The sequence below is a fragment of the Danio rerio genome, chromosome 9 (assembly GCF_052040795.2).
Source record: "Danio rerio strain M-AB ecotype USA chromosome 9, GRCz13ab, whole genome shotgun sequence".
In the NCBI taxonomy this organism is placed as follows: domain Eukaryota; kingdom Metazoa; phylum Chordata; class Actinopteri; order Cypriniformes; family Danionidae; genus Danio; species Danio rerio.
In genome coordinates this window covers 50,445,691-50,462,787 of record NC_141029.1, presented here as the reverse complement: position 1 = coordinate 50,462,787, position 17,097 = coordinate 50,445,691, and the positions used below count along the sequence as shown (strand labels likewise).

The 17,097-nt window shown below is 39.1% G+C and overlaps 1 protein-coding gene across 7 annotated transcripts in view; it reads right to left on the bottom strand.

Annotated features, from left to right (window-relative positions):
* The window catches only part of lrp2a (low density lipoprotein receptor-related protein 2a), a 271,802-nt gene that overhangs the window by 178,081 nt on the left and 76,624 nt on the right, over nucleotides 1-17,097 (bottom strand). For all 7 annotated transcript variants that reach the window (NM_001194987.3, XM_087266935.1, XM_087266934.1 and 4 more), the window contains 6 exon segments: nucleotides 1,163-1,355; nucleotides 6,054-6,257; nucleotides 6,989-7,129; nucleotides 9,176-9,378; nucleotides 11,471-11,677; nucleotides 15,219-15,442. In NM_001194987.3, coding sequence (NP_001181916.3) covers nucleotides 1,163-1,355; nucleotides 6,054-6,257; nucleotides 6,989-7,129; nucleotides 9,176-9,378; nucleotides 11,471-11,677; nucleotides 15,219-15,442 — 1,172 coding nt within the window.

Sequence of the window (17,097 nt, the reverse complement as noted above, 5' to 3'; positions counted from 1 at the left end):
AAATAAAATAAAATAAAATAAAATAAAATAAAATAAAATAAAATAAATTACTGGAACTAAAACTATAACAAATAATTATAGGTCATAAGATTTTATTAAATATTGGAATAAAAGGTTTAAAGGAATTACCTTGGCAATACATTTGAGTAAATATGTAAATAATCGTCTTTGTTAATAAAATTAAATGGATTCTGAAAATAATTCACAAAACAATTATCAATAAATAATTGATTATAAAAATAAAGAAATAAAAAATAACATTATATAATTATTTAATTTAGTTATATTTAATTTACTAAAATTAAAACTAGAAGAAGTTGCCTTGCCTTCAATAAATTTAAGTAAATATGTAAATAAACATTTTTGATAATAAAATTAAATAGAGCCTTAAACTAATTCACAAAACTCGAGTCTCATTTACACTTTGCAAGCTATTTGTATGTTGCTCAGATCTGCTGTCAATGTAGAGCGCTACAAAGCAAGCTAATGTTATTCAAATAGTGTATTTGGAACACTTTTGTAAAGTAGAATTAGAAGAATTTTCTTGGAATATTTTAGAACATTCTTGATGAATGTTCTCATGATGTTCCCATGATGTTGATGGCTAAACGTTTTTAAAACATTAATGTAATGTGAATGAAATGTTCTAATAATTTTAAATATACAGTTCTGAGAACATTAACATAGCATGAGATTGAAACGCTAGAAAAACAGAATTTTATAGCAAAATAATATCAATACATCATCTAAAAAAACTGGACATAATAATGTTATATAACCTAATGTAAACATAAAGGGAATTAATTCATTTATTTTTCTTCGGCTTAGTCCCTTATTTATCAGGGGTTGCCACAGTGGAATAAACCGGCAACTATTCTGCCATGTTTTATGCAGCGGATGCCCTTCCAGCCGCAACCCAGTACTGGGAAACACCCATACATTCTTGTTTTAGTTAATTCAATTCACCTACATCGCATGTCTTTGGACTGTGGGGGAAACCGGAGCACCTGGAGGAAACACACGCCAACATGTGGAGAACATGCAAACTCCACACAGAATTGCCAACTGACCCAGCCAGGACTCAAACCAGCGACCTTCTTGCTGTGAGGTGACAGTGTTAACCACTGAACCACCCAAGCTTTCTTTAATAATTCTGACTCACCCAGCCACTGGATGGACCACTATGGATCTGGGGTTGTTAAGGTTGCGTACGATGGCTCGTCTGGATTTATCCACCACCTTCATCACAGAAATACTCCTGTAACGTGGATCCGTCCAGTATAAGTTCTTCGATATCCAATCATATGCCAGATCTTCCACTCCGTCCACCCGATTGGCTGCCAAAACCTCTCGACCTGTAGCGAATACAGTAAAGAAGACAAAGATGAGACTCAAATAATAATAATGACAAAAAAAATAACATGTAGACCCTGATCACTTGACCCTGATCATTTAAAAGGGATAGTTCACCATAATAATCTTTCGTCATCATTTACTCAAGCGGTTCTAAACTTCTACTGGACACAATACAAGATATTCTGAAGAATATAAAAAAAGGGCAGCCATTGACATCCATAGCTGTAACTAAACACTATGGAAGTCAATGGCTGCTTTTTCCAACATTCTTCAGTATATTTTTGCTTTTATTCATCAGAAGAAAGAAACTCAAAGGTTGGATTTTTTCAGAATTTAGCAGAATTTTCATTTTTGGGTAAACTATCCATTTAAGTATAGTTAGAGGCATGTCAGAGCAAGAGTTATGATTAAATCTAAATTACTTTAATCACTTTTATGAGGCTTGGTGTAGCTGACGCTGATCGGTCAGCTTGTATTTTTTTGGTTGTTTATTGTTTTTGTATTTCATTATTTAAAAGCGTACTTGGTTTATGTTTATGTTATAAATTTCCTTGTTTCCGGGTTGGCTTGAGTCGGAGGTCACATGATCTTTCTTGATTGATTTAAACTGCGAGAGTTTGTATGGACAGGATAGTGAGATCTCAATGCAGGCACCTGTTGGGCGCTCCTGCTTATTCTACTGCTGGTTATCAGGCCAACACTGTAAATGAAACCTTCTATAATTAATTGTTTATTTTTGATGTACTTTTGATTGTGTTTGTGTAAAACATTTGGATTGTTTGTTTGTTTATCCTTTAGTTTTCACGTTGTTCAATAAATGAAATGTAAGGACATTAGTATTTGGAAGAGAGAACTGTTTTAATAACCAGCAGGTAGCTATACTTGGGATGTGTGATATTGACACTTCATTACATCTCAGTTACTTTTCATTGATAATATTATCAATATCATTATCTATAGTGATCCTCAACCACCAGGCCGCCATAAACCGGTACCGATCAGTGGATCAATTGCTATCGGCCTGCACAAGAAATCATTTATTACATATGTTTTATTTATTATCTGAGTCTGAACGATCTTTTATTTTGAAAAATGACCGTATTCTCTCAGTTACATCTCGGTCACTTAAGCCCTGATTTAAATTGAGTTAGAAACAGACGTCTTTGGAAAGTTTCTAAGGGAAAAAGGCCCAGTGATGAACACGTGGACTGCCAAGGAATAAATCACAACCCATTTATCAACAAATCAGGTGAATCCAGCATGTCTGTGCAAAAAGATCAGCTGCTGGAGATCACAAATGATGGCGGCCTTTTAGGGGTCGTTTGCATATCGCTTTTCTAGAAAATGTGATTTTTATTTTTAATAAATTTGCAACAATTTCAAAAACTCTTTTTTCCACATTGTCATTATGGGGTAATAAGTGTAGAATTTTGAGGAAAAAAATTATTTAATCCGTTTTGGAATTCAATTCAATTCAATTCACGTTTATTTGTATAGTGCTTTTACAATGTAGATTGTGTCAAAGCAGCTGTCAGTTCAGTTCAGTTCTCAGTGTTTAAGTTCAGTTCAGTTTAGCTCAGTTCAGTGTGGTTTAATAATCCCAACTGAGAGTCCAAACACTGAAGAGCAAATCCATCAATGCGCCAAAATAAGGCTGTAAAATTAAAAAAATGCGGAAAAAGTGAAGCGCTGTAACTAGCACTCTAAGCACTCTATATGTGGCACTGTAAAAAACACAGACAGAGCCACAAGATACAGTAAAATCACAGAAGAATGCAGTGAGAATGAGCATGAAGTCATTCTTCTTCTTCTGCACGCTAAGTACAGACATAAACAGGACACTGTGGTGGATTTCAAAACATTTGGTTGTCTAGTTGATACACCATTCAATTCTTGTATAATAGCCATTCATTTAATTAAATATGAATGAATAATAATATAATAGCCATCAGCTTAATTCAATAATATTATATAATAGCCATCAGCTTTTCTAATGTATGCTATTATTCGTTATATCCTCTGTAATTAATTACAAATCATATTACTAACAGTTTCAACTGTTTGTTTAGAATAAAACAGCTCCAATTGAACAGATTAAGGGTGCTTTCACACCTGTGAATCGATTCAGTTGTTCCGAAACAGAGATTACAATTATTACATTGTTGCTCTTTGCTCTTGGAGCGGTTCGCTTTCACATTGCAAAGTTTCTAATCGGACCAAAAGAGCTAAAAACAAGTCACGTGCGAGTAAACTCTCCTTACATTGGTCAGAGTGTCAGGGTTTATTTTGCAGCGTCCCGCTCAGCTGTCAGGAGAGGTGGTGGTTTGGTGGTGATTGACAGGGTGCGCGCACGACGTGTCTGAGGAGAGACGCGGTGGGGAGGGGTGAGAAGGGTGCGCGACAATGCCTATTTGAGGAATGGGAGGGAGACGCGAGATTACCGGGAGATCATCACTCGTTTGCGGGCATTCGGTGACTCGCGAAACTTCCCGCCATACTCATAATTCTCTCTTCATATAGCCGTATGCCTATTACATATCCATAAAACACTGTGAGATCGGATTGGATCGCTTTCTCACTGCAATCGAACCGCTCCAGGGTTCGTTTCAATCGAGCCGAGACCACCTCATTCAAGCGATCTCGGAGCGATTACTTTGGCGCAGAACAGAGTGCGATTGCCCTGTTCACATATGCCAAACGAACCGCGCTAACTGGGCAAACGAGACACGTTCCGAAACAAAAGTGTAGGTGTGAAAGCACCCTAAGTAATTTGGGGTATTTTTTTTTTTGAGGGGGGGGGGTCTTTTTTTACATTCCAATGTTTGTTCGGCATGGTCTAATGTAATGTAGTGCTAACAACACTGTAAACAGCTGTAAACAGTGCCTGCAGCACAGCACTGTATTTGGCTATTGCTGTTGTTGTTACCGGTTGCTACATTCAGGGTTCTTCCTTCTTCTTCTGTTCACGTGGTATGGTTACATCGTCATTAACAGTAAGTAGCATTTTGCCTATCTACATGGCTACATTATGAGCTGCATTTTGAGATTTTTCCACTCTGTAACCCATTTTTCAAAAAGTTTATTTCAAGGCACTGACAATGCCAGTGTCGTGTGGATGAAAAGCTGAAACGTCATTGAGCTTTTGCAAACTGACCAAATGCAAAACAAATGAGAAAAAACATCATGCAAAGAAAAATTGACTTCGCACTGAATCATTAAAGCACACTGCTTCATTCTGGTGAGCAAAACCGGTGTCTTTTTCTTTTATATGAACCAAAGGTGATGAACGGTCTATATTTTTTGGTGTTGAGTGGAGAGGAGGAAGGTATTGGTGTCCTGGATTGATTTTAGAAATGTAGTCCAACACCAGTGAACACATTATCTCATGTCGTTGGCCTTTTGAAAGCAGCTGATAGGTGAAATGTGTTGTTGGCACACAGCAAGCATCCCGAGGGCTGAATGGAGTATTCACTGAGTATCAGTTTCTCAATTTATCTGCCTACAAGTCAAGGACATTTCATCAACCAGCACGCTGATTTTGGCCTTTTTTTTAGACCAGAAAGAGGATTGAAATAAGACCAGCTGATCAGAGATAAATGTGTATGTGTAATGTGATATAAATGTATATATGCAGCCAAGCCCAAAAGTATTCATACCCCTGGAAATTCTGACTTAAACTTTTATTCAACCAGCAAGTTTTTTTTTTTTTTTTTTTTTTTTTGACCGGAAATGACACAAGCTTCTCCTAAATGATGTTAAGATGATGTGCAGGGGGCATCATTGAGAATTTTTTTTATCATATTTTATCAAAATTTTATCAAAAATTTTATCAAAAATTTTATCAAAAATGTATCATTACTATTTTATCAAAATAGTCAATTTTATAAAAATGGACTATATTTATAGAATTGGCTAGACTGTGTGTATGTATACACACAGTCAAGCCTTGTGTGTATGTACACACACACACATGTACATACACACACAGAGTTATCTTGTGTTGTCTCTTTGTGTCATGTGCTCTCCTGTCTATTTTCTAGTCCCACCCTCCTTGTTAACCCATTATCAGTTAATTATGTTCATCTGTTTGTGTGTTAATTTCCTACAGTTTATAAACCCCTCATGTCTGCTGTCCTGTGCCAGTTCGTCATCACATGTTGTTGCTTGAAGTCTTGTCCTGTCGTGTTCCCAGTTCTGATCCTTGCCAGCCTGCCCAGTCCAATTTGTTTGTGTATGTATTTGTTTTGTTAATCTTTTCCCCCTAGAGGTAGTTTATTTTGCATTTTATTTTATTGTTTATTATTTAATAAATTCCCCATTTACCTGTACTTGAGTCCTCGCACCTTTTTCCCCATTTCCCCTCACCAACCCTGACATTAAGCTTATTGACCGGGCGGGAGCCCTGGCTCAAATATCTCCGAGCTCAGGGTTCTTTCCCGGGACAGCATGCCAAACCTGCTATAAATACTAAGAATATCTAAGTGGGAACCTTTAAATTGTGTTGTGTCAGCTCATTTTACAGAGGTAGTTTGAACAAGCAGCAGTAATCACTTTTTGAGTGTAAGAAATCAATAAGTATACAGTACATTTGTGTAAAAATATCATCTATATAATTTATATATGACTATCTACATGTATACACACACAAAAAAATACACATTGCTGAAATATGTAAACAAAAAAATAGCAATTCTTACCAGTTCCATCAACTTTCTGTTTGTAGATGATGTCTTTTACTGTATCAGAGAAGAATATTGAATTATCCTCAGCACTGAAGTCCACTCCCACAAAATAAGACGGCGTTCCTGTGATGGGCAGAATGATGTCCTCCTGTGTGGACAGATTGAAGGGGATTCCTCGGACCGCCAGCTGACTGGAGAACAGCAGAAACTGCCTTACAGCTGAAGGAGACACAATGCAACACACACTGTAAAACTGCAGGGTTCCACACAATTCATTTATGTCGTCCCAACACAAATTGATTAAGTTAACTAATTTATGTGGATTGAACATTAAAAAATTAAGTTATCCTAATATAATATCAAGAATTGTGTTGTTTTGGCTTATTTTAAATAAAAAGGAGCAAAAATATATATTTTTGAGTGCAATGATTGGAATGAATGCCAACAATTAAATGCTGATAATCCTTTAAATCCACTCTTATTGCGTGGAGAAGCAGAACAAGACATCGGTTTGTGTTGTGTTATTTGCTCTGCTGTTTGTTGTGTTTATATTGTGCTTGTTGTTGTTTGTGGGTATTTAAGTGGGTCTGTTAAATTGTTTATTTACAATCTCACTGGATTTTTATTATTACATCATGTCATACAGGTGACAATAGCTACTGAAGTATTAAGGTTAATTAATCGAGTAATAATCATTGATTTAACAATTGGTGGGCAAACTTTTTAGACTCGAGGACCACATCAAGTTTTACAAACCAAGTGAAGGGCCAGATGTCAAATTCTTCAGAAAATAACGTTTATTTATAATGGCAGTATGCATTGAACATGTAGAATCGGACAGAAACATGTAACACAATATATTTTTTAATATTATTAAGTCAAATTGTGTAATGCGTGCAGAGATTGTGGTTATGGCATAAGTTAAAAAATGTAATTGTGATCTGTCTTACCAACGCATCTCTTGCCGTCAGCGTGCAGATCATAACCCATTCGGCAGCGGCAGCGATATCCCAGACCACCGTTATCAGTTCTGTGACTCAGAACGCAGATGTGCTCACAGCCCCCTCGATCAGCACCGCACGGGTTACTGACTGTACATCACAAAAACATACATGATTAGAGAACATCATGCATGTCTGTTTTGTCATAAACAGCGTTGAAGTCTCTCCTTGGTGCAATGATTGATTGACAGGTATCAATCAATGTTCTGGATTAAACAGGACACAGTAAATGCACAGTATGCAATTTTCACCAATACAGGGTGTGTATTCACAATAAACATAGGAATAGTTTGATGATGGTATGACTGAGTGTGGAATCATGGGAGTTGTGGTCATCATAACATCCTATGATCTATGGTTGATTTTCAGATATATTGATTTAAAAAAAATTCTACATTTTGCTTTTAGAGGTGCTGTATGTAAGTTTTTGACTCTTCTAAAGAATAAAAATACCATAATATGTTTGCAGATATTAAAGAAACAGGGTAAGTAAACATTCTTGTTTATCTGAAAAACTATGCTAGAGTCAGATACATGACTTTACATGTGCGTTCTGTAAGACTTCTGTCTTTGTTTTGGTCTGTTTAACCCGCCCAATGTCAGTTTAGCCAATTATATTTCAGCACTCCGGGTTGCTTTGGTGGAAAAAGCATGTATTTGATTCATTCAGTCAGGAAGGCTCTCAGAGCATGCGTCCGTGACCTAAATGCGACCTCCAATGGACGGTAGCAGACTCCAAAATAAGACGCAGGGTACCACATGCAGTGGTTATTAATTAGCAAATAATATAATTGTTACAAACGTAAACATTAGGTGAGCAGGTTACATTGTAACACCGTGTCCCACTCTACGCGACAAGATTTGCAGTGATAAGCAATTTGGCTGTTTGCACCAGACGAAACCTGACAGAAACATTAAAATACAGCCATTCAAAAGCGCAGAATAGTGCACACACTGCACTCCAACGAAATGATAATTTATACATATTAAACCTCTTTAACATTATTAAATGTAGACGCTGAATCGTTCATAGTTCTGTAGTTCAATTTCATTCATTCATTCATTTTCTTGTCGGCTTAGTCCTTTTACTAATCCGTGGTCGCCAGAGCGGAATGAACCGACCAACTTATCCAGCACATTTTTACGCAGCGGATGCCCTTCCAGCCGCAACCCATCTCTGGGAAACATCCACACACACACTCATACACTACGGAAAATTTAGCGTACCCAATTCACCTGTACCACAGGTTTTTGGATTGTGGGGGAAACCTGAGCACCCTGAGGAAACCCACACGAACGCAGGGAGAACATGCGAACTCCATACAGAACACAGAGGCTCGAACCAGCGACCCAGCGACCTTCTTGCTGTGAGGTGACAGCACTACCTACTGAGCCACTGCGTCGCCCTGTAGTTCAATTTCAAACGGCTTATTTTATTTTCAAGATCTGAAGTGAACTATCTGCTACTATCTGCTGGGTGTCAAACTTACAAACTGCACCTTTAACTAAATATTTACACTACCCATGCCATCACACTGCACATATTATGTATATCCTAATGCATAAATACAAACAAATACACTATATATGAAAATTAATCTGAGAAAACATATGGTTTTAACATTAGACACTTGTGTTGTTTCTGTAAGTGTACTTTTATTATGTACTTTTGTCATTTTATTTTGTTACATTAAATTTTCCATCTCACATTTCAAATCAGCTTCATCAATAAACTAAAATAATTAATAGTTTCAGTTTAAGTTAACAATTGCTGGTCTTAATAAGATTTTTTTTCTTTCCTTTTTTAACATCTAAAACCAAAACAACATTTAAAGGGATAGTTTACCCAACAATTTAAATTCTGGCATAATTTACTCTCCCTCTACTCTTTCCAAAACTCTTTAAGTTTCTTAATTGTCATTAACACAAAAGAGGATATTTTGAAGAGTGTTTACAATTCCATTAACCTTCATAGTAATTTTTATTACTATGGATTTCAATGGCTACCGGTTTCCAACATTCTTCAAAATATCTTTTTCAACAGAAAAAGAAACTCTTTAAGGTTTGAAATCACTTCAGGGTGAGTCAAATTTCTTTTTTTTATTGTGTGGCACAAGTACTTTCACAGCTACTTACCAAATGGCTGTTTGTATGAATGTACAACGGTCAGGCCATATGGTCTCTGTGTGGTCCTGTAGAGCTCTTGTGGGTTGCTGTCGCTGTATTTATTAGCCTTCATGACAGCCATCTTAGTCCAGTCAGTGTAATAAACTGAATGCTCAAACAGAGTAATGCCAAACGGATGAGGAATCACAGAACCACCATGAACTACTGTTTTCCTATAAAATTGAAATCAGAGTTCAATAAAAACACACCTTCAGCAAATGTGTATGCATTTTCAATTGAAACTTGAAAGGGTCCCTGCTGAAAAATCCAGCTTAAACCAGCCTAGGCTGGTTGGCTGGTTTTAGCTGGTCGACCAGCCTGGTCTTGGAGGGGTTTTGGCCATTTCCAGCCTGGTCTTAGCTGGTCAGGCTGGAAAATGACCAGCCAAATCCAGCTAAAACCAGCCTGGTTTAAGCTGGATATAGCTGGTTTTGGCTGGACTCCCAGCTTGGCTAGGCTGGTCAAGCTGGTTTTAGCTGGTCATCTCCCAGCCTGACCAGCTAAGACCAGGCTGGAAATGGCTGGAAACTAGCCTGGAAGTGGCCAAAACCCCTCTAAAACCAGACTGTTCAACCAGCTAAAAGCAGCCAACCAGCTTTGGCTGGTTTAAGCTGGATTTTTCAGCAGGGGTTAGATCATCCAAAAAGAAAAAATTCTGTTATTAATTACTCATCCTCATGTTACAATCCCCAGACCTTTGTCTCCTTATCCTCTACAAACAGCAACAGTCCAGAGATGTTCAAAGTACAGAAAAGGGATCGAAAACATTGTCAAAATATTCCATGTGACTTCAGTGATTCAATTGCAATTATACAAAGCTCCAAGAACCGTTTTGAGCACAAAACCGGTAAAAACTATTTTGTTTGTGTTACGATAACCAACGATTGTTCTCCACAGATCGCTGGTTCTCACACAACAAACCATGGACTACACTTCCACCTTCTCTTGGACTACACATTCATACATGCTCTCCGGTCACACTCACACATGCTCACTCATCTAGACTGATTACATTCTCACCACCTGAGTCTTGTCAAAGACTGATTGCACTCTCTACTTAAGCCACTCATTCACTCATCCAGTTTGAAGAGTCTTGTTCGCTATCAGTGACATTACAAAATGTTTCTCCTTGTCTTGTTTCTCCATGTTTAGACCCTAGCCTTGTTTATCCTTGTTCTCCTGTTTAGCCGCCCGCCTTACGACCTATAGCCCGCTGTACGATTACGATTCTGGACCGCCTGCATAGACCCGTTTGCACCTGTTTGATCATTGCTTGCCTGACGCTGAATAAACCTGCATTGTGGATCTTACCTTCTGTGTGAGTGTCGTTCCCCGGCGTTACAGTTTGCTTATGTCTTCTCTCCTGAACATCAGGGTGCCCATTTATGCAACCCAGGCTCATTACGGATATGTACTGAGGTCTACATTTTTGGGGACAGCAAAATACATAACCGGAGGTACGTCTCCTTGCAGTTTTTGTATTTGAAAATGCACCAGAGGCCGCTGTGTATACTTTTTTGATGATCTCAAATTTCTCTCGCGTGTCCTATTCTCTACTGAATCCACCTGAGGGCACAATATACACTTCAACCGTCCAGGCCACCTTGATGTGGACTGACTGATAGACCCACCGACCCCCGTCCCTAAACCCAACCGATAGTGTTTTCAAAAGCAATTTAGACAAAAGAAAATCCGTCAGAGCCACATGATTATACCACTTTTTAAGCCTGTTGTTTATTTTTTTGTTTAACTTGGTTTCTGGAACCGTTTTTCAAACACCATTGTCACTGTCAACTCCACTCCACATCCCATAGCATTCGTTTTACAAACGAAATGGAGCCAGACGTACCTTTGTGTACATATTTCGTGTTCTCCATAAATGTAGACAGGGATACGTATCCACAATGAGCATGTGTTGCATTTATGCTAGTGTGGTGTGCTGCTGACTGGCAATACATTATACTGCCCATAGTAAATATGCACCCTGATGACCTGACACGAGAGTGAAGATATAAGCATACAAGTCATATTTACAGTTTTTTTAGTGCACAAAAGTGTTCTTGGAGCTTCGTATGATTACAATTGAACTACTTTAGTAACATGGACTGTTCTGAACATCTCGGGACCATTGCTGTATATAGAGTTAGGTCCAGGACAGACCTCCCAGATTTCATCTAAAATATATTAATTGGTGTTGTGAATGTGAATAAAGGACTAACAAAATGTTCTTTTTTGAGTGAACCAACCCTTTAATGCAACACATACCTGTGGAGCCCATCATAAGTTGTGGTTTCGATGTAATCATATCGACTGTCCACCCAATACACTCTTTTGGCCTCGAGGTCCAGAGTGATTCCTGCAGGCCAGCCGAGTTTGGTCCTGATGATCCCATAGCGATTGGTGCCGTCCATGTAGGCTCTTTCCAAACCTGGCTCTCCATTCAGAGTGTCCCAGTCAGAGAAGAAAAGATACCTGAACTCAAACACAACAACTTCACTGTCACAATATGATCTTTTAAGAGCACATTTAACCCTCATAATGCACCCATTTTTCAGATTTTAATAGGAGCAGTGTAAAAACTACAATTTTTACGTTGAGATACGTTGAGGTTTATGAAGGCATGTATGGAGAGCCTGTAAATGTTAAGTGAAGTTTATTCATAAACTAATTTCGAGAGGATCACGTGCTTATGATTTATCACGGCCGGTCTCGCATTTGTTAATCACTATCTTCCAATCATATGAGCCCTAAGCTACTATAAATAGCCACAGTTTTCAGTTCACTTTATCTTCGTTTGGAAGAAACCCCCCTCCTTCCCTATTCTCCTCCTTTACCTCTGATTGGGCGGCACGGCGGCCCAGTGGTTAGCACTGTGAGCCCCACAGCAAGAACACTGCCAGCCCTGGTTCCACAGGACCGGTGGGTGTTTCTGTGAGAAGTTTGTATGTTCTCCCCGTGTCCGCGTGGGTTTTCCCCGGGTTCTGCGGTTTCCTCCCACCATCCAAAGACATTCAACATACATAACAATCAAGCATTTGTCTAACCCCTTGTGTTCCCTTACCTACCGCAGCAGGGGAGTTCTGAGATCCACCGAGCTCAGGCTCCCCTCTCACTCTGCCAACGGGAGGAAGCCCCAGGCTCGAGGAGCCCTTGAGCTCGGGGCTCTCTCCCGGGACAGCAGGCCAAACAAGCTTTTATAAATCATCAGCTAAGTGTGAACTCTTGAAAAATACTCATATATTATAGATGTTTCAGATTAGATTGCTGTTAGAAAATTTTTGTAAACTATATTTCTTCTTTTCACCATTTTTAATACACTTTTAATACTGAAGTTTATTGATAAACATGTATTTATGAAACTATGAATTTTTATTTGTTCATTCAGTCATTTTTATTATTTAGGGGTCGCCACAGCAGAATGAACCACCAACTTTATGAAACTATAATGCGATGTTCACACCAGACGCGTAACGCGTAGATAAATTGCACTATTCGCGCGTAAGTAGACGCGTAAACAAAAAAATCCGCTTCATTCGCGTGTAAAATTCAACTGTACAACAGATGCGGATTCGCGTGATGGGCAGGGCTTCTGTCTGCCCGGTGACTATAGCTTAATTGCTAAATGGCTAACATGGATTTTCTTGAGAGAATAACTGTGTTTATGTGCTTTATGAAGGCTGAAAAACAGTGTTGATTCGTTTGGAGCAGTGTTTGAGTCCACCAGATCCTTTCAGAGGTGCACCCAACACTGTGAGCTCATAAACTCCTCCAGAAACCCCCCGGGACACCAACAACAGGTGCTACGTCATTATCAAGCCCCCACAAGAGCAAGCTCCTGACTGGTTAATGTGCTGCATTATTCGCACGTTAAGTGCGTCAAATGTGCAAATGTCTATTCGAGCGTTTGCATTGACTTAACATGTAAATCACTCGCTTGACACTTCTTCCACTTCTGGTGTGAACACAGCATAAGAAAGTAAATGTTTATGCCATTGAAAATCAATTTTCATTAACATTTATGCAGTTTTGATGTTTTTATTTAGAATATTTTTTTGTTTAGTTTTTAAGCATTCAGGATTTAATAGGTCAAAGCAATATTATAATAGCACTATAATAACAGCAATAAATATTTAGATTGAGGGCATCGTTTTGGAGCTGTGCATTTACAGCATTAAGGACCTGTAGGTCTCAAAAATAAATATAGGGCGTCACACACCGAATGCGTTTCCCAGAGATGAAAACGGAAGCTGTCCGGAAGGTCATCCGCTGCGTAAAAATGTGCTGGATAAGTTGGCGGTTCATTCCGCTGTGGCGACCTCAGGTTAATAAAGGGGCTAAGTCGACAAGAAAATTAATGAATGAATGACACCGGATGCGCCGATCAGCGCCACGACACGACACAGCACGACCATGACTTTTGGAAGTATCGCAAACCAGACGCGCACATTTGCACACTGTTTAAACTGAAACTATTCAGATGGCGGCCTGTGGTGAGGCACAAATATAAACTGTCCTGAGTCATACCTGGGTGCCATGGACAGCCGCTGACTTGCCGTGCCGGTGTGCGTACACTGATAGAAACCGGTTAAGAATTTTAAAAAGCATGGCACTGCCTGGCTTATTTTTTAGCTGTTTCGCAATTTCTAACACACATTTGATAATTAATTTTATTGATAACCATGAATATGCATTGATAAACTATGAGAGCATGAAAATTTTGTACCTTTTTATAATAAGAAATTAATTGTCAAAAAATTTATTTGCATTTACATTCATGTCTTTTTGGTGTTGTTTGTTAACAAAAAAGGTTTGTTTTTAAGCATTCAGGATTTAAAAGGCTAAAAAATGTAATAATAGCAATATAATAACAGCAATAAATATTTTAATTGGGATATCATTTTGTTTTGTGTTCTTATGTTTATAATTTCAACAATGCGTTCTTATAATTCAAACTGTTGTAAATTCTAATCACAATTACTCAATAATATTAAAAAACCCACATATTAAACATTAATTTCTTTGTCATGGTTTCATGTGTACTTTGAAATCTTAGTTGGCATCCAGTTGGCATTTCTGTGTGGAGTTTGCATGTTCTCCCCATGTTGGCGTGGGTTTCCTCCGGGTGGAGTTTCCCCCACAGTCCATGCTGTACATGCTGTATAAGTGAATTGAATTAACTAAATTACCCGTAGTGTATGTGAGTGAATGAGTGTGTATGGGTCTTGATTAATAAAGGGACTAAGTCTAAGGAAAATGAATGAATAAATAAACTAGGAGATAACTTTAAAACATATCCACATGTCCTCCTCATCAATGAGAAGTTCAAATTATGTGTTTTTATCATTTAAACAATGATATATTCTAATAACAATTCATTAATTTTAACAATTTTAATAATAATTATAATAATAATTTTAATTTTAATAATTAAAATTAAATAATAAAAACGCGGTAAATGAGGCAATAATGTAAAAAAAATTTAACAGAACTAAAATATTTCTACATGTCCTCATCAATGAGAAGTTCAAATTAAGTCTGTTTAGTACAATAAAAACTGCAAAAACATTATATAGATATTCCTCTATCCGGGTAAACATCTAAAACAAAAAAGCAACCAACCCTACGTCAAAACATCCCATTATAATGATAAACGCAATTTAGTAGTGTCAAGTTGCAGTAAAAAAATAGAGCAACTTGAAACGAAGGTATTTAAGTATTTACTCAATCGTATTGTCCGCAGTCTGCATCAGGTTCCAGATAAACCCCTCAGGGATCAGAAGGAGATTTTGAAACAAATACCCGACTTTATTTTCAAACACAATCTCTTTTGCGACTCAACTGTACGCTTTAACTGTCGTTTCTCAATTTAGACGGCGGCCACCTGCCTGAACTGCACTATTGGGTTTCCCTGAAGCTCATCTTTGCTTAATTACTTCTGACTAATCCTGTTGGGACTGAAGATGCGAGATGAGATTATGTGGAGGAAGTCGGGATAAGATCTGATGTCTCTCACCCTACGGTCGGGTCGAGCGCGAGTCCTCTTGGGTTTCCCAGGTGCTCTGCGATCAGCGTGACCCGATTGCTGCCGTCCAGGTCCACCATGTCGATCCTGTTGACACTGGCCTCCACTACATACAGCTTATTGTTCACCCAGTCCACGGCCAGGTTTTCGGGATAGTCCACCGACACGTTCAGCACCACCTGCAGACGCGAGCCGTCCATATCCACAGAAAACACCTGTGTGAAGAAAATCAGTAGTGTTTCAGAGTTTAAGATATTTTAAGATCATTATGAATGAAATTTCAGATTTGTACAGAAAACGCTAGTTTTTTTTTCTAATGGCCTGAGGAAAATATTTTTACTTGCTCCATTAAAGTTCTAACTTAGCTATTTCTTTTTCCTTCAGATTAGTGCCTGATTTATCAGGGCTCACCACAGTGTAATGAGCAGCCAACTATTCCAGCTTATGTTTTACGCAGGCGACGCAGTGGCGCAGTGGGTAGCATGTTCGCCTCACAGCAAGAAGGTCGCTGGGTCGCTGGTTCCAGCCTCAGCTCAGTTGGTGTTTCTGTGTGGACTTTGCATGTTCTCCCTGCGTTCTCGTGGGTTTCCTCCGGGTGCTCCGGTTTCCCCCACAGTCCAAAGACATGCGGTACAGGTGAATTGGGTAGGCTAAATTGTCCGTAGTGTATGAGTGTGTGTGTGCATGTTTCCCAGAGATGGGTTGCGGCTGGAAGGGCATCCGCTGCATAAAGACTTGCTGGATAAGTTGGCGGTTCATTCCACTGTGGTGACCCCATATTATTAAAGGGACTAAGCCGACAAGAAACAGAATGAATGAATGAATGTTTTACGCAGCGGATGCCCTTCCAGGTGCAACCCAGTACTGGGAAACACTCACACACACTCATCCACATTAATCCAATTCACTTATAGTGCATGTCTTTGGACTGTTGAGAAAACCCATGCCAACATGGGAAGAACATGCAAACTCCACAAAGAAATACTCCATGCAGAAACTGTCCAAGCCGGGACTCGAACCAGCGACCTTCTTGCTGTGAGGTGACCACTGAGCCACCAGTTTTCAGCATTTCTTTTCTTTAAAAATAAAGACAAGCTTTAAAAATGATGATAAACTATAATAAACAGTGTGTCCAGGTCAGCCAGCGTCCCGCGTTCAGCCAGCGTCCTCACTAGAAAATTATAAATACATGGGGAACTTATGAACAAATGTTATTGTAAGGAAGATAATTAAACCAAATTGGTAAATAAAGTTAAGGGATGGTGAAGTGGCACAGTGGGTAGCGATGTCGCTTCACAGCAAGAAGGTCGCTGTTTCAAGCCTGGTTCAATTGGCATAACTATATGGAGTTTGGATGTTCTTCCCATGTTGGCATGGGTGTCCTCCGGGTGCTCCGGTTTCCCCCACAATCTAAACCAGGGGTCTCAAACTCGCGGCCCGCGGGCCATTTGCGGCCCTCAGTGCAATATTTTGTGGCCCGCGCCGACCGCTGTACTCTGACAGAATCAGCGGAGCGGGGAGAGAGAGCGCTCCCCGCTTCGCTGATTCTATCCGTACACAGCGCGCTTGTCACTCAATGCGCGTTGTCGCGCGCGTTCTGATCAGCTGTGTTATCGCGCGCGTACTCAAGAGCGGTGTTATCGCGTGCCTACTGAAGGGCAGGACCGAGGGTGTGTCACGTTGCGGGGGCACTTTTGATCATTTTGGAAGGCGCTTTCTATGCAAGACTAAAAAGGGCATGTGCTCTGCACAGGTTGAGCCCTATGTGTGCACGTGCCTGCCCTGCATCTTATATATATTGATATTATAGGTAGATACAGACTGGTACAGACTGATGTGACTGGAGTGGGGTGGGGGTGTTTTATATATA